Below are 26,781 nucleotides of genomic sequence, written 5' to 3'. Positions count from 1 at the left end.
ACTACATCAACCAGCTCACCTTTATCCACATGCTTATTCACACCTTCAAAGAAGTCAAGCAAATTGGTAAGGCAAGATCACCTTCAGCTGAATCCATGCTATGTCTCATTAAATCATGTTTGTCTATGTGTTCTACAATTTTATTTTTTATAATTTCTTCCACCATTTTGCCCAGCTCTGGTCAGGCTTACCGGTCTGTAAGTTATATCGAAAATGCCCCTCTACATTTGTTAATGTACTTCATTGACCTTCAGACCCAGTAATTAATTTAATATTAGTCATGTTTACTTAATCACAGTAGGATTAAACTAACTACAGATAAAGTTCAGTTAACTGAACTGATTTGTGCATTCCCTAATTAGAACTTATGGTTAATTTAGATCAGGGCTTCCCAAAACTGTTTTTGGACTCCATAATCTAGTGTGTCGCAAATTTTTTCCGCCATGGCACATTAAACTTGGGGTCATCTCTACAGGGCCTATAAGCATGCACGGACATTGATCGATGACATCACACGCATGTGCCCTGAGCTCGGGAGCCTTTCAAAACCTGGACAAACTATCAGGTTTTGAAAATCCCTCCATCACCAAGGGGGGGGGGGGGCAGAGATTAGGTAAGGTACTGGCGCCTACACCGGCAGTGACAGACTCCTGTCTTGTGGCGGCACACCCAGAATCTCACTGTGGCACACAATTTGTAATTCATTGCTATAACCAATCTGTTATATAAATTAGCATGTACTAGATTTCCAAGATATACAAATATGTCTTATAACAAACCACTGTATATACCCCGAAAAATCAGCTGGCTATAGGGTCCCCAGAACAGGTTTAGGAAATCTGATCTAGACTGACTACAAATCGACTGGGACAAAGATGGCATCGGAGACAGATGTGTGAGCTGAGAGCTCTCACTGGCAGAAGTTTGTTTGGATGGAGCAGCTTACTTCAGTGTTCTTTACGTTTATGGGTAAGCGAAAAGGAAACCCTTGGCCAGGTCCTCCAGTGGATGCGACTTCCAGTCACATAATCCAGACAATGTACTGGTGACCGTTTCTCGCCATGCGCTGGAGGTACTGCCAGCTTTGGGAGGAACGCAGGAGTCGACGGCTAATCTTAGCACGGATCGGGTTTCAGCAGGCTCCTCTTCAACCCGGAAGAACAAACCTAAGAGGAATAGAGACTTCTCTGTTTCCTTATGTGGAACAAATAATGCCTAGCCCTGGAGGAACAGTGAGGGAGGATATGGTGGTGGAGAACTCCCATGCTGAAACCATGAAATCAGCAACCTGTATGGAAGTCAGTCAGCCTCCGGGAGTTCAATTTGGAGAGATGGTGAAACCTGCTAAAATTAGTTTGGATGCACTGTGGAAGGCCAGTGAAGTTATGGACTCCAACCTAAAAAAGGCAGTAACTTTGTTGAGGAATGATTGTAGTACTATCAACTCCTTGGTGAACACTCAAGGTGAGATACTGAGACAACACGGTGAGAGTATTAAAAACCATGAAGAACAGTTTATTCAGATTGACTTTAGAAATGAAAATTATTAAGGAGAGGTCTTATATTCAGAAAAAGTTAAGGGGCTCATAATCGAAACAAAAATATATCTAAAATCCCACCTAAATCAGCACTTGGACGATCTAAAAGACAAGTCATCCAAGTGCTGATAATCGAACCAGGTTTTAGACGTATCTAAAAATGACTTAGGTCTTTTCAGTGCTGCTGTATGCCCAAAGCTAAAAGAGGCATTTTAGGAGGAGTGGTGAGGGTGGGATTTGGGTGGGACGTGGGCCAACCTAGACTTAGGTGTACTGCAAGTATAACCGAAAGTTTAACAAGGATGCCTGGACGGAACTTGTACATTGTGAGACGAGCAAAACATTCTCGCAAAACGTGACTCGCAAACCGAGCGTTGACTCGATTTATGAGCATCACTCCCGCCCCCTGCCACCTGAGTAGAAGCCTTACCCTATCTGGCACCGGCATGCAGCACAAAGGACGTGCAGTGAACGAAGATCCTTCTTGTTGCCGGGGCCTTGAGCATCTACGCATGCTCAGGGCCTTCTGGTTCTCACTCTCTCTGAGAATCTTGGAGAGAGCGAGAGCCAGAAGGCCTTGAGCATGCGTAGATGCTCAACGCCCAGGCAACAGGAAGGATCTTCGTTCACTGGCACGTCCTGTGGGCTGCGTGCCAGTGCCAGATGGAGTAAGGCTTCTGCTCGGGTGGGCGGGGTTTGCCGGTTCGTGAGCGGAGGGGGGGTAGAGCAGCGCCGGTGGCCTTGGGGGGTGGGGGGAACCAATCAAGCGAGTTTCCCTTACTTCCTATGAGGAAACTCGCTTTGATATACGAACAATTTGGTTTACGAGCATGCTTCTGGAATGAATTATGCTCGTATATCTCAAGTGACACAGAAAAGAAGAAAGGAATTTTTGACCTATCAGTCTAGAGTCTTGTCCTTGGGAACTTTCTTTATATTAAAGTTTCTAGCAAAACGTTGTGTCACGCTTGCTAGTAAAAATTTTCTCTTTTTTTTTTAAATCCAAAGCAATTGCTGGACTTTATTGTGGCCAGAGAAGGGAGTGGAGTAGACCAATGGCCTCTTCTACAGATTAATGTGAACCAGCTGTTGACATTGTACCTCCTATTGCTGTCTCCCTTAACATATATAATTTACCTCTGTATTTTTATTTATACTTGGTCCCTGAGATATTGTGGACTAAATAATGAAAATTTATTATTGTTGGGTGATTTATTTTTCACCACAAATGTTCCTGAGAATTTATGAATCTGTATTCAAGTATGCTTGTATTTAAATTTGTAAAGTTATAAATAAAAAGTTAAAAAAATAGACTGACTACAAATCCTAACTGAGGGATTTGATCAATTACGGTAACTCATCATCTGTGTTTACTCATTCCTCTACCTAGGCTAAAAACAGGATGTATAGAAAGTTTTTTTTTTATGCTGTAAGAAAATGAATTATGGAGTGAGAACTTTTTGTGGTATATTGGGAACAGTGATCAGTACTAGTGGATTGGAGGGCACACAGAGGTATTTAGGGTTTGATGGGCACAACCAACAGGCATAAAATTAAGGCCCTGATTCTAGTAACAGCACTCTGTTAGGCGGTGATCGGCGTCCTACCGCCTACTAACTTTAGGGAGGCGCTTTATGATGCCTAATGCCACCGTAGGCATGATTAATGCCGGAAGTGGCTTAAAGCAATGTAAAGCGCCTTTATAGCTGCGATTCTTGTGAAAGGTAGGTGTGAAGGAAATGTAGGCCTTTAAAACCCTGGCCTACATTTCTGGTGCCTACCTTTCATGAAGCCACAACTGTAGAAACGGCACCGTTGCATAATTGACACACAATCGGCGGCCATTTTTAAGATGGCCACTGATAATGACGCTGTTTATAGAATCTGGGCCTAAGTGCTGGTACCCAAATGTGGGTATGGGGATTGGTGCTATGCACTATTCTATAAAGGATGCTCAACCCAAAGTACCCCTTTATAAAATAGCACCAGGCGCTGATTTTTTCCAGCACCCAAATTAGGGCACCATTTACTGCATCTGGTCCTACATGTATAAAAGCTTTACAAAATTACTTCCTCAAAGGGCAATTTTCAGTGTGCTATGTATGTAAATAAGCTGCATAAAAAATGCCCATGCTGTGGAGGAATAAAATATGCATGTTTTTCCACAGAGTGTATATTTCTACCCTCACTTAGCATGGGCATTTCCAGGGGATTCATGATTAGGGTGGGGACTGCAATAATGGATATAGTGTGGCGGAGTGGCCTATTGGCTAAAGTAGCTGCCTCAGCACCCTGAGGTTGTGCGTTTAATTCCCACTACAGCTCCTTGTGACTGATGAAGATACTTCATTGCCCCAGGTACAAAATAAGTACCACACAGAAAAAGCAGTATACAAGTCCCATCCCCTTTCCTTCTGTATTTTCAAATGTACACCTGTGGTTGGGAAAAGTATTTGCAATAAAAGCAGTTTTCAAATGAATGTACACACACATGCTTCTACTTTCAAGACTGATGCAAAGTCAGTGGGAAAAAGTAGAACTGTACCAAATAGCATACTGTACTATTCGGCCAAACACAAATAATGAAAAATATTACCGTATTTTCACTCATATACCGCGCACCCATGTAAAACGCGCACATGGGTATAGCGCGCGGGAAACTGTAATTTATGTAAATAAATTTTTATATACCGCACATACCCCTATACCGCGCATGCCGCCCCGACTCTCCTTTCGCCCGCCCTGACTCTCCTCTGGCCAGCCCGACTCTCCTTTAGCCCGCCCCGACTCTCCTCTGGCCAGCCCGCCTCTCCTTTAGCCTGCCCCGCCTCTCCTCTCCCCCTTGAAGTCCTGTCCCCACCCTGAAAGCCTGATGCCCCCCCGACGTCTGATTCACCTCCCCGCAGGACCGCTCACACCCCCACCCCGAAGGACCGCTCGCACCCCCACAGCCTCCCCACCCTCCCCTCCCATCATGTAGAAGCTGCCTACCGTCGTCCTGCTGCTTCCTCTGCCGGCGGTCCTGCCCCTTCTCTTAGCCCTGCGTTTACGCTGCTTCCTCTTCCGACGTCGCAGAAAGGGCGGGACCGCCGGAAGAGGAAGCAGCATAGACGCAGGGCTAAGAGAAGGGGCAGGACTGCCGGTAGAGGAAGCAGCAGGACGACGGTAGGCAGCTTCTACATGATGGGGGGGGGAGGCTGTGGAGGTGCGAGCGGTCCTTCGGGGTGGGGGTGCGGGTGTGTGTTCGAGCGCAAGCGGTTCTTCGGGGTGGGGGTGCGAGCGGTCCTGCGGGGTGAATCGGACGTCGGGGGGGGGGAACTATGTTAAAAAAAAGGGGATAACGCGCTCACAAATATAACGCTTATGGTTATACTCGGTTTGTAAAATTGTGTATAACGCGCGCATTATATGCGTGAAAATACGGTACTCTGCAAAATACAAATACTGAATATAAATAATGGGCATTGAGCTTTAACATAACAAATAATAAGAGAAGCAAAGTGAAATCAGAGATCAAGGGTTTATTTTAGTAGGACTTAGCACAGCAGAGCCCCAAATTATTTCTATTTGAATTTAAATCACTATTCGGCCGAATACAAATAATGTTTTCAGAGCCAATTTGAATCAAATAAGAATATTCAGTACAGCTCTAGTAAAAAGTACCCACAGACTTTGCAGTGAGGATGGCAATATAAAAATTGTCCTCGTAACATTATAATAATTACATATGACTTAATTGTTGGTATGTTATAAAAAATAAAATCTTGCATTAAAAATAAAGAGCCAAGACTCAGGCTGTTGAGTCAGAAGAACGGGTCAGGCTTAAAATCGGGGTATATACCTTGAGGCAGTATACAGCAAAACATGAGCCATGTTGGAAGAGTGATCTCTGAGATGGCAAATAGGCAAAGTAGCAGAGAAGTGCAAAATTAAATAAGATTTTAAATAAGTTATTGTAATGAGTGAACATCATTTTCCTTTGTTAGGTATATATATATATATTTATTGGGGGGGGGGTTAGGGGAGAAATATTTATATATTTTAATATGATATGATTCATTTGAAATTTATTTATTTATAATAACTGAGGGTGGATGGGTGGGATGGGTGGTAATTTTTATATTTCATGATTATTTGAATAAGATTTTCAAGTGTTATATGTTTGTTACGCACTGGTATAATTGTGTACACTTGTTGTTTGATTTAAAATGAATAAAGAAGTTTAAAAAAAAAAAAAAAGATTTTTTTCCCCAAGAATTTAAATTAAAAAAAAGAACTAATGACAATGTGGGAGAGTAAAACTTAGCTCAATGAGACTGTGATAGCCTTGGAGTATCACTGCTGAGGTCCTTATATAAATCCATGTATGTTGACTAACAATTAGGATTCCTGACAGAAGACAGCAGTTGCCATCGATATGTGTAACTTGTAAAATACACTTTTACACATTACAGTACCTCACCTGCCTACATTTACAACTGCTCCCAAGCAGATATAAATGTTTGCAGATGCATTTAACTGTGATTGTGCAGGTTATGTGAGGCTGTGCCTATGTGTTCTTATAAAATAGTCTCAAAATAGGTGCCTCGCTAGACTTCCTTTAGAGAACCTATTATAAAATCACCTTTTTTTGGAGAAGTTCTACAAAGTGGGTGCAAATATTTTTAACTGTTATGCATGCAAATGTTTAGAATACTGTCATGTATGCGCATACACTTCCCCTGCCATATTCTTGGGTTCGGCACTCGTGACTTTGGTTATTCACGAGTCTCTCCTCCCAGACCTCTCCACACCTTACTTTTAAATCCTGGTGGTCTAGCGGTGAAGCGGGGCAGGAGCGATCTTCCTATGTGCCTGTCCTGTGCAGAGCCACAATCAACAATGGCTGCCGTGAGTTCCCACAGTCTCACGAGACTGCAGCGGGAATTCATGGCAGCCATTTTTTATTGCGGCTCTGCACAAGTTAGAAGTCTAGGACGATCACACCTGCCCCGCTTCACCACTAGACCACCAGGATTTAAAAGTAAGGTGTGGAGAGGAGTGGAGAGAGGCCCAGGAGGCGGGGCTGGTTCAGAATCAGCCCTAAAAATTATTTGCAATTTTTTCTTATTCATAAGGGGGCTGTGAACCTAACCCCTGCAAATATGGAGAGGGGAGTGTATATGTGCAAATGCAAGTGTGCAAGACAAATTGCTGCCCAAGCACTATTAGGTAAATATGCACATATCTTGCATAGCACGTATTTGACAGATGAGTGCAAATGTGAGTGGAGTCTGAGCAGGGCATGGGTGGGACTCATTTACACACTGTACACAACCACATTCACACTAAGGGCTCCTTTTACGGAGGTGCGCTAGCGTTTTTAGCGCACGCAGGAAATTACCACGCGCTACGCTTCTAGAACTAATGCCAGCTCAATGCTGGCGTTAAGGTCTAGCGCACGCTATTCCACGCGTTAAAGCCCTAAAGTGGCTTAGTAAAAGGAGCCCTACATCTATGGCTAGTGTAAAAAGCTGATAGCGAAACAGGGTCTTGCCAGGAACCCTCTGGATTGTAATGGATTCTGGGAGTGAACATACGTATATTTGTATGGAAACATTATCGATGGTGCTCAAGCCCCAGAATTTGGATTTCTGTTCGAGTCTTTTGCTGCTGGGGATCGGACATATTTGCAGATAAGTGACTTTAAAAAATTTTTTTTGTATATGACCAAGTTTATTTGAAGAAATTGAAGCTGTATCTGGATGTAAAATGTTTTTGAAGATTTAAGTAGAATATTTCGGTAATGGAGTTTTTTTGACCAGGGATGGATTCCCTATTTCGGCTTTGTGGCTGAAGAAGGAGTGTCTTGGAGATATTAGTTAATTTTATATCTCTGGGGGTAAAATAAGTGGGTACGCTGTATGTGCACTTTTGATCCTTCCTCAGGCATATATGGAATGAATGATTTCTGGTGAACTGTTGTTAGTGTAAATAGCTGCAATACCACATGCAAACTGTTACACTAGTATACTATAAAGCATGTGGCCCTGTGAAGTTTTTTGTGTGGCCCCGGTCGAGGGCGATGCAGTGTTTTCCTCTGCTGTCCCCGGTTGTTTACCGTCTTGCCAGCTCCTTCCTCTGTCTTGCTGCAGCGTTTGCACATTTGTGCGGCCCCAGAAACATTTTTTTCGGCCAATGCGGCCCAGGGAAGCCAAAAGGTTGGACACCCCTGCTATAAAGGAAAGTAGGTTTCTTCTTTCCTTAATAGAACAGGGTCCTACTAGACCCCTCCCCCCCCCCCGCCCACCCTTTAGGTGCCCATTTATAGGGGTCCTATTACAGAACTGCCCCCTTTACTTCCACCTGCAGCAATTCTGTTTTAGCGAAATTGGAAGACTTCTCTTCTGTGTATTTAGCTTGACCTGCCTATAGTAACTGAGAGTGATTCACTCAAAATCATGCAAGCAAAGCCTCCAAAAAAGCAGCTTGCCATTCGCTAATGATAAGTGAACTGTTGAGTGGTTTCAAGTTTCGAGTGTGACACAAGGGAAGACACCTGTTGAGAAATAAGCTGCTCTAATTTACTGTGAGTGGAGCACGGTTTAAACAGACTGTCAGCTTGTCTCACAGAAATACTGTAGTAATAATCTCATTAATTTTCCAAAACAACAAAGTCATTCTAGGGTATTTGCTTTTAGAGATAAAGTTACAACAGCTCAACTTTGCTGCCATGACTCTAGACCAGTGGTCTCAAACCGGCCCGCCAGGTACTATTTTGAGGCCCTCAGTATGTTTATCATAATCACAAAGTACAATAAAACAGTTTCTTGATCATATGTCTCTTTAGCTATAAATGACAATATTATTATTAAGACTTAGCCAAAAGGAAAGATTTATAAACTATAAAGAGTTTTACCTCATGCAAAATTGTCATTTCTTTAATAAGACATTAACTATTTTTTCTGAGGCACCTACAAATCCAAAATGTGGCCCTGCAAAGGGTTTGAATTTGAGACCACTGCTCTAGACTGTAGCTCATAGCATCATGGAGTCACATGGAAAATCCTTATCAGACATCATGTGTTGGATGCGTAGGATGGGTTTTGTAGAGTTGACATCCTAAATACTTTGGTTAGGAAGATGTTCCCTGTGGGCAAGATACGGAACATCCTGGCTAAGGGCTGCAGTCAGAATTGCATAAGAACATCATGTCTTCCCTTCTTTTATTATAATTTTAACTCAGTTAGAGGAAAGTATTCACATGCTGTTTGTGTATTGTTCCAATTTAGCTCCTGCCTATCAGTTATCAAATGGAGAAGCCGTGCATCACCATCATAGTCAAAGACACAGAGAGCGTTCCATTTCCATAAAGGTCTCATGCTGGGAGAAACCATTTATTCCATTGTTCTAAATCTACTTTATTTCTAATGTTCATTTTTATGACATTGCCCAGCACCTGTTATTTGCTGGAGATTTGTCCTGGAAGCAGTTGCTTGACCGGTTCATAGACAACGGCGTGAAAGACAAAAGCGTGCGCCGACAATTGAGCGCAGCGCGCACCGCCGTGCTGCTCTAAATTACAATTTTTAGGGGCTCCGACGGGGGGTTTTGTTGTGGAACCCCCCCCCCCATTTACTTAATAGACATCGCGCCGGCGTTATGGGGGGTTTGGGGGGTTGTAACCCTCCACATTTTACTGTAAACTGAACTTTTCCCCTAAAAACAGGGAAAAAGTGAAGTTTTCAGTAAAATGTGGGGGGTTACAACCCCCCCCACAACGCCCCCACAATGCGGTGCGATATCTATTAAGTAAAGTGGGGGGGTTCCCCCCCACGCCCCCCCCGTCGGAGCCCTAAAAACAGTAATTTAGAGCGGCGCAGCAGCGCGCGCTGCGCTCAATTGTCTGGGCGTGCCTTTGTCCCGGCGCGCTTTTGACCTGACACCGCTTGACCTCATTCTAATGTTCTTCTCAGAGAGCAAGGTAAGGTAAAGGAGAGCAGGGCTTAATTTAGGGATTTTTGTTTTATTTTGGCTTCCTAAGGGGTCTTGCTCTCATTTGCTTGAGGTTTCCTAGAAGCGGGTGCTGTGACCACATACAGCTCCCAAGGCCACAGCAAAAGCATTTACATTGTGGCCCCTATCACATTCCTGCATTATCTGTGAATCACATTGCACACCTTCTCACCGATTTGTGCCATGGACATGAGGAAGAGGACTGGACTGTGGTAAAGAAATAAAATTGTGGTAACGAAGTAAAATTTCTTTCTACTTCACAGCTTGCTAGAACCATTTATACCACGCGAAGCAGCGCAAAGTTCCCGAGGGAGAAGGCTTTTCCTTCGAAACGGAGCCCCATTGGACTTTATTAGCATGCGGAGCGGTCTTGGGTTTTGAGTGTTTCAAGCCTGAAGATAAATACTGCGTTACTATTTATCTTTTCCAGCAGTGTTGTATTTGCATTTGCACTGCTTTTGCGTCGATATTTAACTTGGACGCTGACAAGCGTTACTAATAGCAGCAGCGATGCAAACCAGTGACTTGTTTAGGCTCATCATTATTTTTGCACAATCGCTTTGAATTATTCACACGGGAAGGGTCCAGGGACGTTTTCACAATGTACCCTTCTGGGTTATTGAGTGACAACTCTGTGGTAGGGGTTGCATGGTCTACCCCATATACGAGTTGTGATAACTGAGGACCCTCCCGCATCACATTTAATTTATAATTTTTGATTGATTGATCTTCTTACCTAACGATGTGCTGCTGTTCTTGGCCTCACAAATAGAGGGAGAGGTTTTGCGATCCCCGTAAAGAAATAGTAGACAGAGCACAGGAACTTGAAAATGTGCTGAGAGAAATAGAAAAATGGAAATATGGTCACAATGCTTTTCATGTTTCTCCCTTTCAAGTAGGGCTGGTATTAAGGGATGGCAACCCAAGCAATTGCCCTGGGCCCATGATTGACTCAAACTAAAGTAGCCTGCAGGTGATCGTTACAGCCCCCTCCTCAGTGCTTTCAACGAACAGTCCTAACCATTCCCTTCCATTTTCAAATTTATCATATATACAGAATGTGTTCTCCTTTGTGAGCAAAAACTATTGAGGAAAACAAAGTAAGATTTGAATGGATGAAAGACTAAAAATAAATTAGTCAATGAAATATAAGAGACAGCAATAAAAAATAGAGAAATCTACTAAAGTAGAAAGTGGAAAATCAGAAAGAGAAAAAAAATGAAAATTATGAGATGAGAGTAGGAAATCACCTTAGAGACTTGGATGTGGAAATCCTCAAAGTGTTGTAGACAAAATCATAGGCTTGGAGATCACTATGTGGATATAGTTGCAATCACTGAGACTTGATATGAAAACAAGGATTGGAATGTGATCATTCCAAGGTATATAATCTGTTCAGAAGAGACAGAGAAGAGATGGTGGGGTGAAGTAGCTCTTTAGATCATGAACCTGATGGTAGTATCTGAAATAAAAGGATAGAGAGCTGATTTACAGTAGGATACCCCGAAACTCCCACCCCCCACCCCCCCCAAAAAAAAAAAAAAAATTTCTATGAAAATATTGTTCAGGAATCCTACTCAGTGAAAGAGGGCGAATTAAGACTTGGTAAAAGTGGCTGCAGTGTTACCTACTATGTGGAGACCCAGATCCCCTAGAATAGAAGTTACATGATTGGAACTCTGAAAGGAATTTATGTTCAGTCTGGATTGATGAACTGAGATGTGTCACTGACATCAAAAACATATATAATTTTCAAACTATTTTCCTACAAAACACAGGCAGTTAAAGGTCCCCTGATAGTGAGTTGACAGTGCTAATTGTTAATAATAATTTGGAACGATAAATTCAAAAGATAAAAAGTGACTTGTAAACTTACCCCCTATTCTATGAAACTGCGATAGCAGTTTTTAGCGCAGAGGCACATGCTGAATGGCCCGTGCTGTTCCCAACCCTCCTGCCGAGGCGCGACCCCCCCACCTCGACAATACCGACAGGAGAGAGCCCAAACCCTCCTGCCGGAAGGCAACACCCCTCAAATACGGGCAGTTGAGATCCCAGGCCCTCCTGCCCACTGCGTACCCCCCCGCGACAGCCCCTCCGAACCACCGATCGCCACCCTCAACACCCCCCCAACCCCTTACACTCCACCCCTGGCACTCCCCCTTGAAATTACATTAAGTTGGAGGGCCTAGGGCCTGAATGGGCCAGGCGCCTAAGGCCATGCCCATAGGAGGGGCCTTAGGCGTCTGGGCCAACCGGAATGTAAGTTCAGGGGGGGTGTCGATGATGGGGGTGTCGGGGGTCGCGGGGTTAAAGGGGGCCATTTGTGGGTTCAATTGGGGATTCGGAGGGGGGCGGTCGCAGGGGGGCTCTGTGGGCAGGAGGGCCTGGGATTCTCCTGCCCCTATTTGAGGGGGGTCACCTTCCAGCAGGAGGGGTTAGGCTCCCTCCTGCTGGTATTGTTGGAGGTGTGTGCACTTCGGCAGGAGGGGTTGGGCTCCCCCTGACAGTATTGTCTCGGGGGGGTCGAGGGGGGTGTGCCTCGGAAGGAGGGATTGGGCTCACTCCTGCCAGTATTTTGGGGAGGCTCACGCCTCGGCAGGAGGAGATGGGTTCCCTCCTGCCGGTATTGTCGGGGGTGGATTGTGATCATGGCAGAAGTGATTGGGCATTTCTCCTGCCGCGATCACGATCCCCCCCCCGCCATGAACTGCCACGGTTCGCAGCAGTTCGGTGCGGGAATCGCGATCACAGCAGGGGAAATGAGCCATCTTTCCTGCTGTGGTCATTGTGGTGGGGGTGGGCAGGTTGCCAGGGCTGCTGAGCTGATCGCGGCAGCCGCGATCAGCTCAGCGGCCCCTATTCAGGACGTATACTTGATGTACGACTAAGTCTAGGTTGGCCCACCAACGCCCTTTTTCCCCCATCTAAAAATGCCTTTTTAGGCGTTTAGAGGCAGGGTAAAGGCTTAAGCTTGTTTTAGATACATCTAAAACCAGCTTTTATTATCGATACTTGGACGATCTGCCTTTTTGATCATCCAAGTATTGATTTAGGCCACTTTTTGAACTTTTTAAAATTTATTATGAGCCTCATAGCTTATATAATAAAAATCATGAATAATTCATCAACTGTGCAGAGAGGAAAATTATTGGCTAAAAAAGGTATCTACAAATAATTTCATCTTGAGTAATTTTCTAAACATGCCCTTTTCACTATAGTTTCATATTTGACCTACAAGGGAGTTCCATATTTTAACTCCGGCACAGCATAAAGTCATTTTGCCAGTCTCAACAAGCCTTGGGTTAACATTAATCTTCAGTAGAGCTAAATTCTCAGAACGTAGTGATCTGTTTGGTGTATAGCTAAGCATATTATTTTTAATCAATTTTAGTATGTTTCCATACAAGAATTGTAAATCATTACTGATGGCAAATCATTACTGCTTTATATTGTATTCTGAAGGCGACTGGTAGCCAATGCAGTTGAAGATATGGCGAAATGTGATCATATTTTGCCAATCCTATTATCAATCTTGCTGCTGCATTTTATATAACCTGCAATACCCTACACCTTGCTTTTGTTATGCCAAGGTACAGGGCATTGCAGTAGTCAAGTCTCAACAAGACCATAGCCTGGACTACAGTATGGAAGTCATGTGTCGATAGCATTGGTTTTAGTCAGTGCAGCAAATGCATTGGTGCAAAACATACTTGTACGGTCTTGATTACTTGCAACTTCATTGTAAGGCTAGAATCAAGCCTAATGCCTAAAATGGTCATAACCTCATGTACATCATCAATAACTTTTACTTTTTTAGGCCAATGATGATCAGGCTTTCCTATAAACATTATTTCGGTTTTATCTACATTTAATTTCAAACCATGTTCTCCCATCCACTCCTCAATTTTACACATATATTTTCTCAATGATGTTACAAAATTTATATCCCATCCGCCTACTGGGAAAAAGAAAATAATATCGTCTGCATATAATAATAATAGCTTTATTTATATCCTGTCATACTTTTTCAGTTCAAGACAGTATACAGTAAAGGAGAGGTACAATGTGGATACCTTGGGTACAGGTATCGATAGAAGTATGAGGAATAGGAATACATGAGTACAGGGATGTAGCGGCGTTGGCTTAGAGTGGGAGGGGAGTAATGAGTATATTCGATATTCAACTCCCAGTGACTCAAATAATTTGTCTATAGCAGTCATACAGATGTTAAATAATAGGGCAGAAAGCGCAGAGCCCTGTGGTACTCCAGTCTTTGCTGAATATTCTCCTAAGATCTTACATCTATTTCTCACTTGGAAAGAGCGTCCTATGAGGTACGTTTTAAACCAATTGAACACAACATCGTTCATTCCAAGATTATATAGTCCACCCAATAATTTATGGAGATCAACCGAATCAAATGCTCCAGATATATCTAAAGACACAAGACAAAATGTCTTATGTTCATCCATCCCTAGTCGCAAAGTATCGATTAAGGAGATCAATAATAATTCTACACTATGATCTTTCCGAAAACCAAATTGATTACAGTCCAAACAATCAGTTACATGTACAAAATTACCTAGCTGAGAGAGAACTATCTTTTCTAAAACAGATAGATGTGGTAGTACATAAAAGTTATTTCACCTTGTGGAGGCTGCGAACAATCAAATCTTATTTTGAATTTGCTGCCTTCCGACTATTAGCGCAATCACTACTATTAAGCCTTCTTGATTACTGTAACATTGTCTACTTGACAATCACTAAGAAAGAACTAGCGAGACTGATACTAATACAACCTGAAGAAATATGACCACATCACACCTTACAACTGTGAGTTGCATTGGCTGCCCTTGGAGGCTCGGGTACTGTTCAAGTTGGGTTACTTTTGTTATAAGGCCCTATATGGAACAGCTCCTCTTTACTTGGTTAACAGATATTTTTTATCTTCATATAATTATAGTAGAAAAACTCACCCCTTGTTTAATTTTCCTTCTGTTAAGGGTTGCAGAAGCAAGAAATGTCTTAATCACACTCTAGCATTCCAAGCTGCTTCCCATGATAAAGAATTCTGAGCATTATTGCTCACAACCTATTCCTATAAACATTTTAAAACCCAGCTGAAGACCTACCTTTTCTCCAAGTATTTGATTAACTAACTTATTCTGATTTCCGCATTATGTTTACTGTTAATAGTCTTTTGTAAATCGCGTTGAACTTGTGGTTACGTGGCTAACAAGTACAATAATGCAATGTAATGAAATGGTACAATGGAAATTGGTTGGAAATTTTTCATAACACTTATTTCCAGGTTTTTCCGCTTCAAACTGATCTAATGGTAGATTGCTTGCAAACCCCTGGAAAAATTCCATTTTCAAGTGATTTATTTCCAATTTTAGTAATTACAGGGGTCACCTTATTATCCATTTGTCTAATAATTGTTGAGTAACAAGGATCTTGTATTGAACAGGTTGGTGTACAATCACAAATAACTTTATGAACCTTTCATCTACTCTATCAAACTTGGATCATTTCTCAATTTCTACATTCACCTCCATACATAAATCAAAATCAGCAAAAAATTGTTGAGCTCCTCCCATTCTTTCCACTAGAAATTGTGCATTTTCCTCCATATCTAAATCATGGTAATCAGCTGAACCATCGTACCCATTAATCAAATAACTAACTGTATTAAACAATTCTTTTGGTCTATTCAAAGCCTGCGTAACCCATTCCCTAAAGCCTGTGATTCATTTCATTCTCACACAAACTGAGATATTCCATAAGGCGAATTTTAAAGCCATCTTTCATCCTACGCCATAGGCGTTCTGATTTTCTAACTTCTCCATGGGCAAAATTTATATTGTCCTTTCAGCACAACTGATTTCTCAGGTGCAACAGCATTCAACGCATTTGTCAAACCTTTATGCCATTTAAACACCATCACATCTACTAAATCATACTCATCAATCTTTACACAAGACAACCATTCCTTTTCTAAATCTTTTATATCAAATTGAGGTCTTATCTGTCGCACTTCCTTCTTTCATGACTCTTATATATTGGCCCAAGCACAAAAGATAACATCTTGTGGTCAGACCAATCTACCTGTTCCACCTGCAAAGTATTTTCAAGCAGCCTCATGCAGTCATGAGACATAAAAATTAAGTCCAATACATGACCTGCTTGATGCGTGCTTTCTTTCACCAACTGTCCTAAATTTAAAGCAGATCAAGTAACCTCACTGGATTGGTAACCCTCAGTCTTTTCTGAGCAATATTCTCCAAAGCAAACTCATACATCCTTCACACACAGCTGGATTCTTAGAATGAAAATTGTTGGATGTCCTCACTCACTCTTATGGCTACCTTTTCCTCTCATATTTATCAGAAACTTCTGTCTCCTTTAATAAAAAATATGAGCCTTTGGGGCAAAATTTTATCCCAGTATGCCTCTCTCTACATGTCTTTCTTTTGCGAGCGTCCACAGTTCTTTTATGCTCTAACTCCTTTGGTGTTCACTCTGGCTCAGATTCACTAAAGTCAGCGATCGTCACTTCGAGGCAAAATTGCATTATTTGACGACGACGCTAAAGTGGGCAAAAGCACAATGCTCGACAGTATGACGCAGGACCTACTCTTACTGGAACAATGGTCCGCAATTTGGCAACTGAGTTTTAATGCCAAAAAATGTAAAGTTATGCACCTTGGCAGCAGAAATCCATGCAGTACTTACACTCTGAATGGTGAGACCTTAACAAGAACTGCTGCAGAACGCGACCTAGGAGTAATCATTAGTGAAGATATGAAGACTGCCAATCAAGTAATAATAATAATAACAATAACTTTATTTTTGTATACCGCATTACCATGGAAGTTCTATGCGGTTAACAGATGAAGAGACTGTACATTACAGCGAAGTTACACATTTTTATTTTTTTTTTGGCATAGCTACATTTACATTTTCGGCGACGCTACATTTGCGGTGAAGTTATTTTTCAGGTCGGTTACTATTGCAGTGAAGTTACATTTGTTGTAGGTTGCATATATATAGCGGAGTTCATACAGTAGTGTTACATACAGCGGTGATATATACTGCGGCGTTCAATAAAGCCGAGCAGAGGCATTAAGTAAGGGAGGTAAAGAAGAAGGGGTGATTAGTTGGATAGGGTGATCCATTTTGTTAAGCCGTTTGGTGGCAGACAGGATTGGAAGAGTCGAGAGACTGAGGTAAGTCAAGGTCCGAGGAGGAGGCAAGGAAGAGGGGGGGAGAAGTTAGAGGAATTTATCAAAAAGGTAGGTTTTGATTGTCTTCCTGAACATTTGGTAGGGGGGGGAATTGGAGATGAGTGCTGTGAGGCATTTGTTCCATTTGCCCGCTTGGAATGCGAGGGATCTGTCGAGAAATTTCTTGTAGAGGCAGCCTTTCAGGGAAGGAAAGGAGAACAGGTAGGTGTTTCGTGTACGAGAGGGGCCAGCGATTTCAAGGTGCTCGGATAGGTAGATTGGGGAAGAGCTTCATCCAAGGCTAGGCAAATGCTGGGTTGCATCCGAAGAAGTTTTGTCAGCCGAAAGCCCGAAATTGTAATGCCGTTGTACAGATCCATGGTGAGACCTCATCTGGAATATTGTGTTCAATTTTGGAGGCCACGTTATCAAAAGGATGTGCTGAGAGTGGAGTCGGTTCAGCGAATGGCCACCAGGATGATCTCAGGACTCAAGGATCTCCCATATGAGGAATGTCTAGGTAAGTTGTAGCTATACTCTCTTGAGGAACGCAGAGAGAGGGGAGATATGATAGAGACGTTCAAATATGTAACTGAGGTAGAAGAAGATATCTTTTTCCTTACAGGACCTACGGCAACAAGAGGGCATCCGTTGAAACTCAGGGGTGGGAGATTTCATAGCAACACTAGGAAGTATTTCTTCACTGAAAGGGTGGTCGATCGTTGGAATGATCTTCCACTTCAGGTAATTAGGGCAAACAACGTGCTCGATTTTAAGAAAAAATGAAATAAGCATGTGGGTTCACTTTGTGGACGTGCTTAGGGGGGAGGGTCCTTAGAGTGGGCAGACCTTTAGGGCCAGTGGCCCTTTTCTGGCATCATATTCTATGTTTTTAAATCAGTTTGGACTGCTTTAGCGACAGTCGCATTTGCTGACCCGATGCACAAAACAGCTCAACATGTGGGGGGTTTTTCTCTCGATCACCCATTTTTCAATCATGCAAATTACCTAAAACCCCATGCAAACTAGCAAAGCAACTGATGCATTAACATAACTTAGCTATGCACAAAAAAAAGGGGGGGCTTTTAGTGATCTCAAAAAAGTAACTGGTCAAGATTAGTCACTTACCTGTTTAACCATAGTTCAGCTTTTTTTTATGGGCACAAAAGCTATGCGTGTTACATATGCACAATATCTGCTCCACAAACCCCCCCCCTCCCCGAGATACAGACGGTGGAGCCTAAGGCCCTGTTGAGCCTTAGGCATCTTAGCCAATCAGGGCCTTAGGCCCCTCCCTGTGCATCACATGATACACCTGGGAGGGGAAGGCCCGCCATTTTGGACTGACGGGCCTCAGAGCAAGTGGGACCACATCCCACCTGCTGCCAACTTGTGAAAAAGGTACTGGGTGGATTCAGGGGGTGGGGGGGGAGGGTTCAGAGAAGTATCCGGTGGCAGGAGGGAATGGGTGTCCCTGTTGTCTTTTTTGGGGGAGGGAAAGGGAGAGAGAGGGGATGGCTCAGGGGGGGTGAAGCCTAGCAGGGGGGACCTCCGTTGGCAAGAGGGAGTGGGCATGAGTGTTAGGAGCAGCGCACAGCAATTAGAGCACCAGCCTATGCTAAAAAACGCTATTACAGTTTTGTAAAAGGGGGGTATGTTTTCAGTTCAGAAAATGACTCTCCCACAGTTGTCTTAAATATCTGGAGCAGTATTCGGAAATTAACCAACCTTTGCTGGGTTGTTAGTCTATAATAACTATGAAGTTACAAATAACATCACACACACAAACACAAAGGGCTCCTTTTACTAAGGTGCGCTAGCATTTTTTAGCGCACACGGGATATTACTACACGCTACACGGCTAGAACTAACGCCAGCCCAATGCTGGCGTTAGCGTCTAGCGCGCGCTATTCCGCACATTAATGCCCTAACCCAGCTTCGTAAAAGGAGCCCAAAGTGTGGAAATTTATAAGAACCCAAGGTGTTTGCACTGTATCTGAGCATTTTTAGAACATGCATTCGGTAACAATCATTCAAAGGGACGCTATTCAGGTAAGTGCAAAGTGCACAAGTGCAGACTACATCGGTACCTGCTAGTTGTACAGCTCTTGATTACAATAGCGTACATATGAAAATCAAATGTTTCCAATTCTGTTCCCTGATGTAAACACATTCCAGGAAATGAGCACATGTTGCAATAGCCTACACACACTTTTGCTTTATAACTTTGGATCCTTTTACAAAGCCGTATTAGGCTTTTCTACTGCTGGCTGCAGCAGTATTAGCTTTGACGCTCATAGAATTCCTATGAGCGACAGAGCTAATACTGCCTAACGCAGCTTAAAAGGGGGGGAGGGGGTTATTTTTATTCAGTTTAATGCATAATAATGTTAGCAGAACTTATAAATATCTTTCGTCAAAAGCCTCCTTTCCTCCCAAATCGCACTGTGGAGGATAATTTTCATCACTGCCACTTTACCAATCTAATCTAATCTAATCTAATCTAATCTAAACCTTAAGTTTATATACCGCATCATCTCCATGAGAATGGAGCTCGACACGGTTTACAAGAACTTAAAATAGTGGGTAGAGAAGAAGAAAAAGGATTACATGAACTTATGTGTAGAAGGGGGGAGAGAAAGGGGGGAAGGATAGAGCTACAATTTGCTGAAAAGCCAGGTTTTCAGTTTTTTTGCGGAATAACTGAAGGGAGCTCAGGTTCCGCAGCGAGGTGGTGAGGTCGTTCCAAAGACCTGTGATTTTGAAGAGAAGGGATTTTCCCAGTTTGCCTGAATAGTGGATGCCAGAGTATAAAGTCATGTTCCTGGGCAAATACCTTTGGCAATCACCCTCCCCCCCCCCATTTTAATCATCTGAATTCCATTTAATTTGAAGTAGCATATTTTCAAATACAAAATCCTTCACAAGCTGCAATTATAAAATAGGTCAGTAAAAAAGAGTAACACAAAAATGTGCGTCGTGAGGTGCATTCTAATTACTTATAATTCCAGAAAATGCTAATGTATGCAAATTCCCTGTCATGTTTGTTTGGTCTGACTACAAAGGAACTGCTTGTTTATTGTTTAATTAGTTTTTTGATTAAACGCTTTATCGATTCTGCAAAGCGTTGTACAAAGCATAAAATGACATTTCAACAAACAAAATTACGATTAAAACATACTTTCAAAAAAGAACTGTAAGACAAACTACAACACATACTAGGTTATTAAGGACGAACGAACAGAAGACACATGAAGGAAAGAGGGAAGAAATACAATCGCTATAGTAAATGAGAGAGACATTAAGGGTAAACACAAAAGGGCAGGAGTTAAAAAAATAAAAAATATAAAAGACTAAAATAACTTTAGTTAAAATCCATTTAAATAAAAACAAAAAAAAAAAATAAAAAATAAAACTTCAGTTAAAAGCATCTTTAAAAAGGAAACATTTTAAGTTGCTTTTGAACGTTTTTAAAGTTTTTTCCGTTTTTAAATAAAGCGGAAGAGCGTTCCAAATCGTAGGAGCTGCTCTACCATTTGTTTGTGATCTTAGATTGAGAGCCCGCTTGAGACAGGAAAAGTACCTGTATATACGAGGGTGGTTTGAAAAGTTTGGTACAATACGAAAAAAACTAGAAACTTGGGCCCAAAGTTGGGAACCTATTTCGCAGGCGCCCAACTAGCTAGGTGCCTATCTAAAACTGAACAACAGCTCAATTAAGCTTTTTAGTCAGCACTGATTAAAACATAGGCGCCTATCAAGAAAAGCGCGATTCTGTAACAAGGCGCCTCTGAAAAATTTAGGCGGCATGTTAGGTGTGGGCGTGGCTACGTGTTAGGCGCCTTGTTGCAGAATCGCTGCTCTTAAGCGTGCTTAAGCGCTCAGCTAGGCGCCTAATTTTTAGTTGTGCCTAGAGCTGGCCTATTTCTTGGGCGTCTCCAAAACAGGTTCCGCTCAGCGTGATTCATTAAACAGCACCCAATTTTACTTGAATTGCGCTGAACAGGGCCTAATTAGGCGCCTAACTTTTGGGCGCTTCTTATAGAATTTGCCCTTTGGTATATAGCCCTCGATAGAGACTATGGGGTCCTTTTATTAAGGCACGCTAACCAATTTAGATCTTTGCGGGGAATATAGATAAATATAAATACGTAAATACCAGAGTGCTACCATATCAGAAATTCTGCATTCCCAGTGCCCTGGAATAACCAGGCCATGTAGGCAGTCCCTGTCACCAATCTAATAAGCTTAAAGGGAGCATTCCTGCAATTTATGTGCACTGTAATAGAATAATGGGGATCTGTGCCTAATTTAGGGGTGATGATTTACACTAGGGTTCAGCCGATGCCTAATGCTGCCTAACTTACGGCGCCATTATTAGAATCTGGCCTTTACCGTTTAATCTCATGACTGATTCGCACATATTAATTAAAACCATGAATAAATATAAATAATTAATGCATTTCATAAACAATAAAATACATGCTATTGCTAGACAAAACAAGCATAAGCATAAAAATGATATATCAAAAATATACAGTACGTATATGTAAAAAATAAAACCACTGTAAAGATAAAAATATAGAATACGTGCAACTAATATTCAATAAAATTATACCAATCATCACCATATCTGTCAAAGAATAGGGATGCTCACTTTATTTCTTTCATTTGTGCACAGAAAATATTTATACAAATAAATTCTAGCTTATGCAAATAAGCTTAGGCTTTAAAGGCCTGGATTCTATAAACGGCGCCAATGTCAGCGGCTACCTTAAAAAGTGGCTGCCGATTGCGTGTCAATCACGCGACAGCACCATTTATAGAATCGCAGCTTTTGAAATGGTCAACGCCAGAAACGTAGGGCAGGGTTTTCAAGGCCTACATTTCCAGCACCTACCTTTTATGTGAGTTGTGCCTATGTAGGCGCTTTACGATGCCTAACGCCACTTCCGGTGTTAGCCATGCCTACAGTGCATTAGGCGTCATAAAACACCTCTGTAGGCATGATTCTGGCGCCATTTTTTTAGGCACTATTAAGCGCCTAAATGGATTGCCATTTTTCTTTTAAATGCTTTTTTTCATTTTTTAAACGGCATTTTCAACTTAAGCTAGGTGCCTAACTTACCCCCCTTTTACAAAACCATGATAGTGGTTTTTAGCACAGGCCGGGGCGCTGCTCCCAACACTGATAGAGTTCCTATGAGCGTCGAAAGCAGCGCAGAGCATTCAGTGCGCCAGCCTGCGCTAAAAAACGCTATAAGGTTTTGTTAAAAGGGGGGGGGGTGTTAAGACGCCATTTATAGAATCCGGGTCTAAATTACATTACATTACATTACATTACATTAGTGATTTCTATTCCGCCTTTGCCTTGCGGTTCTAGGCAGATTACAATTTAGAAGATATCTGGGCATTTCCAGTAGAATTGCATAACAGGAAGTGAGTATATTACAGGTTACGGTAGAGAATAATAACTGTGCAAATTGTGCCAACATGGCAGAATATAATCTGTTGACAGTCTGTTCTATCTAAATAAGTTACACTTATGAAAAAACAGCTTTAGGCGCAGAAAGAAATGAAACAAATTGAAATTTTTTAAAAAAAAACCAAAATGAAGCATCATTTTAAATCATTTATACTTTGCATCCAAATCAATAATAAAATTGCAGAGTCCTACCTATGGTGGTAATGACTGTGCCAGCAAAGAAGAAAGAACTTCCCAAGTCCCAGTGACTGTTTTGACTTGAGTTTCCCAAAGGTATTATTCCAGCATTTACTGCTGCCACTACCTGCTAAAAGTTCAAGAAAAGAAAAACTGTAATGCACATGAAAGCGAAAGGCACAAATTCAAGGTATATATATATATATATATACTAGTTTTTTAGCCCGTTACATTAACAGGTGCTAGAATAAATGTGTAGACTTAGGCATTTCTTTCTTTCTTTCTTTCTGTCTCTCTCCCTGCCCCCTTTCTTTCTTTCTGTCTATCTTTCTTTCTGTCGCTCTCCTTTCCCCCTGTCTGTCTTTCTTTCTTTGGGTGCGGCGGGGAAGGGGGGGGTTTTACCTGGCCGGGGCCAGCCGAATCCCGGGCCTGCTCTCCTTCCCCTAAGTCCCGGCCACCTCACTCCGCGCCATTTAGCGCATGCACACTCTTGCCGCCACATCCCGACAGATCAGGGAACACACGGCGAGAGTGCACATGCGCGCATAGCGTTTTATTATTATAGATATATAGATATATAAAATGCATCATCAGAGTGAGAAAAGAAGAAAAAATAATTTGGCAGCAGCTTTTATTCGATTTGCCAACATAAAGTGCACTACGACAAATTACATTTCATTGTTATTTGTAGTGCTAGGGCCACTTGGGCAGAGCCCATGGTTCTAAGGTGAGAAGGGGTTAATATCCCACACTCCTTACTTTTGAAACTTTTCTAGGTGCGAGGAAAATTAGATGTCACTTCCCTACTACTTGGAGGCTTTTCTTCTTACTTGTTCCCCCAATATTATGCAGCATACAACACTAAATACCACTAAAGCTAAATACCATACTATACTATACTGATTCTTCTATCCTGCAAATGTCAGCAAAGAATCATTGCGGCATACATAATATTAGAAATGATACAGAGGCATAGACATCATACAAGTGACTGCATAAGAATAGGTCAGTGTGTTTTCAGCGCCTTCTTGAATTGGAAGTAAGTAGGAGTTTGGTGCAAGCTGCTCGGGAGGCTGTTCCAGATTTTGGGGCCTTAGAACTCGAAGGTGGTCTTGAAAAGGGCTTTCCTCCGGACCAGGCGCGGGAAGTGGTAGCTTCCAGTGTTGGATTGCCATTTAATAACGGCAACTGTACAATATGAATGACTATTCAAAATTAAAGTGATATGTATTGAATGAACAGGTATAAAAGCGAAAAGTCTTCATCTAAATTCAGTACCATGCATGTTACACACAAAGGAAAAGCAAAGGGTTGATACTCAGATTCCTTTCACCTGATATTAAGCGGTACTTAGCTAGCCAGGAATGGCTCCTGGCTGGCTAAATAACGCTAAATTGGCTAACCACTGATATTCAATGGAGATAGCCAGCTATTCCGGTCACCATCTATCTATGTCATATGAAATAGCTAGTCGGTGGCAATAGTCATTGGTTGACTGGCTAGCAGCCAGATAGACCTGCCTAAAATTCATGTTTACCTTTGGCTGCTATAACTAAGGGGGAAAGGGACTGAGACTTGTATACTGCCGTTTTGTAGCTTTACAAACACACTCAAAAGTGATTTATCTACAGGTGCGTCAAGCATTTTCCCTGTCTATCCTGGTGGGCTTTGGCTGTATGTATATTCTAAAATGATAATAAAGATGATTGAACTGGGGCAGTGGAGGATAAAGTGGCTTTCCTAGGGTCACAAGGAGCAGTGCAGGGTTTGAACCCACAACCTCAAGGTGCTGAGACTGTAGTTTTAACCACTATGCTACACTCTCCTCCAATATATAGCAACTTGGCTTGGCTGGCTATGTCTAGGGCAGGGGTCTCAAAGTCCCTCCTTGAGGGCCGCAATCCAGTCGGGTTTTCAGGATTTCCTCAATGAATATGTTTGAGATCTATGTGCATGCACTGCTTTCAATGCATATTCATTGGAGAAATCCTGAAAACCCGACTGGATTGCGGCCCTCAAGCAGGGACTTTGAGATCCCTGGTCTAGGGTTACCAGATTTCCTCTTTAAAAAAGAGGATATTGTCACAACCCTAGCCCTAAAGCTTGGCTTGTGCCAGGAAAAGCTATTCCTAAACCTAGCCTGGCCTTGAATAGGGCCAACCAGTGTGACAGAGTAAACCCCAATAGAAAGGTAGGCTCTGAATTGCCACTTAAAACCCAGCTTACAGAACCCTGGGGAGGTGAGGACTATGAGGGGAACAGCCGGGATCAGCCACAGAACAATTCCTCTAGCTCAGCTAACTCCCAGCTGCAGGGCTTAATTAGAAGTCCTGGGAAATCTAAGGAGAAGCTGCAGGTTGCCCTGCCCCCTCATAGAACAGGGCGTGGTCGCCTTAGTGCTCTTGAGGCAGCACTGAGGAAGATTCAGGCAGTCTGCCCTGGGTCAGCCCAGGAAGGAGGTTTGCAGGGCTGCTCTCCTGAACCTCACCACTTTTATGATATTGAGATGGTGGATACAGCCCCTGTCTCTGAAGCCAACCAGCTAGCCGAAATGGACTTTATGGAAACTATCATGGATACAGAAGCTTGTCCCATGGAAGAAAGCTAAGTACAATTCCTGTGTTTTGTTGTGCTTAAGTTTGTGAACTTTTTGGGGTTTTTTTTTTTTTTTTTATTGGAACCTGTTTGCACCTGTGTGGAGCCGTGAGCAGTGCTGGGCTCACTGCAGGGTGCCTGAAGCTGGAAACCTTTTTCCAGGTTTATTTTTGCTGGACTGTTTGGTTTGTGTTTGACTTTTGAAAGTTAAGGGAAACTACAATTTGGACTGTGTGTAGGGGTGTTAGATTTGGGGAGAATCCACATAAGATCCTTGGTTGGGATTGTGGGGCCATTTGTGGCATTCTGTTTAAAACAGAGTTAAATTAGTGGATTCATCTACTCCCCTCCCCCACCAACTACTGCTGAGTTGGTTGGGGCCAGGCCTGCTTCAATCTAGGCCTGGGTACAGCTCTTTCTTTCTTCAAAGGAAGTGTTATAGTTTATTTCTGCCTGTTTGCTAAAGACAGAACTATTAAGGCTGAACGCTTACAGTTTAAGGAGATACTTACCTGTAATACCTGCAAGGAAGGTGTGGGTTGTTTGTTTTTGCAACTCAGTTTTATTTTTTCATGTTTTCCTGTGTTCATGGAAAGAATGGACTGAACCCTGTTCAGGATTTGTAACCACAATAAAGTGGGACTTTATTTTTACTTTGAACTTATTGTTTTGACCTATTTCTGCTTCTTTATTGACTGAGAAACCAGCAGGACTTCCAGCCTCTTCTGGAAGCACATAAGACGCAGGCTATTCTGGGCGCTGACCGGAGCCAAGCATATAGGCCGGCACCGGCAACGCCACAATATGTGTCCCCACCCCGCTCTCCCCCAGCCCAGCCCCATGCTGCCATAGCCCCACCCCCACCCGAACCTCTTGTCTCCTTCCTCATGTGTGTGATGTAATCACGTCGACATCCACGCATGCGCAGAGGCCCTCTAGACACGGGCTGGAGCTCGGGGCCTCCAAAACCCGGACAAACTGCAAACAAATATCTTCCTACCTGGGGCCATGACACCAATAATGCTTCATGACATTCATTCCTACCAGAACACTTGGCCTTGGTCATACGTGCAGAACACAGATAAACCCTATGCAAATACAGGACCACAAACTATAAGTCCTAATATACACAAATGAAACCCTAAGATACCAGTACAACAGAGAAACAGAAATGCATTTCTTCCTGAACAGCAGATATGATAGCAGATGTAAATTCTGAAAACGGATATGTTTCAATCACTAAATTGAAAATAAAATCGCTTTTCCTACCTTTGTTGTCTGGTGATTTCATTTTTCTACTCATCTTTGCTCTTAATTCTGTTTCCAAGGTCTTCTTATCCATTTGCTGTTTTCTCTCCTTCACTTTCTGTCCTATAGCCATCTTTGGCATTAACTTTTAATATTCAACTTTCTTCCATCTTTCTGCTTTCTCCTAATTTATCTGCTGAGCTAATTGGACAGGGGTCTGAATATGCTGGATATTCAATGCCGAAGCTCACACATGGCCCAGTATTGCATATCTGGGATTAATTCAACCTAGATCTAGAAGCGAATGATGACTTCCATGAGCTAAATATTTACCCCAGTATCTTATATTATTGGAAAGTTTTGAACCTAAGAAGGCAATTCTATAACAGGGCACCCTCTTTTATGTACCCCAATGTAGTATGGTGACTGCCCATTTTATAATGGCATCGGGGCACCCTGATTCTATTATATAATAGTAGTGTAAACCCACATGGATATAACTAAACTAAAGCAT

At 42.4% G+C, this 26,781-nt stretch overlaps 1 protein-coding gene across 6 annotated transcripts in view; it reads right to left on the bottom strand.

The window, feature by feature from the left end:
- Positions 1 to 26,781, bottom strand: part of KCNK2 (potassium two pore domain channel subfamily K member 2) — a 149,757-nt gene that overhangs the window by 59,370 nt on the left and 63,606 nt on the right. For 4 of the 6 annotated variants that reach the window (XM_033935610.1, XM_033935614.1, XM_033935612.1 and 1 more), the window contains 2 exons: positions 22,440 to 22,554; positions 10,270 to 10,368 (listed from right to left, as the gene is read on the bottom strand). In XM_033935610.1, the coding sequence (XP_033791501.1) occupies positions 10,270 to 10,368; positions 22,440 to 22,554 (214 nt within the window). The remainder of the gene's footprint in view (positions 1 to 10,269; positions 10,369 to 22,439; positions 22,555 to 26,781) is intronic. The other 2 variants (XM_033935611.1, XM_033935613.1) reach the window with 2 other exon arrangements.

Source organism: Geotrypetes seraphini, chromosome 3 (genome assembly GCF_902459505.1).
Source record: "Geotrypetes seraphini chromosome 3, aGeoSer1.1, whole genome shotgun sequence".
Classification (NCBI taxonomy): domain Eukaryota; kingdom Metazoa; phylum Chordata; class Amphibia; order Gymnophiona; family Dermophiidae; genus Geotrypetes; species Geotrypetes seraphini.
This window is presented reverse-complemented; position numbering and strand designations above follow the sequence as displayed.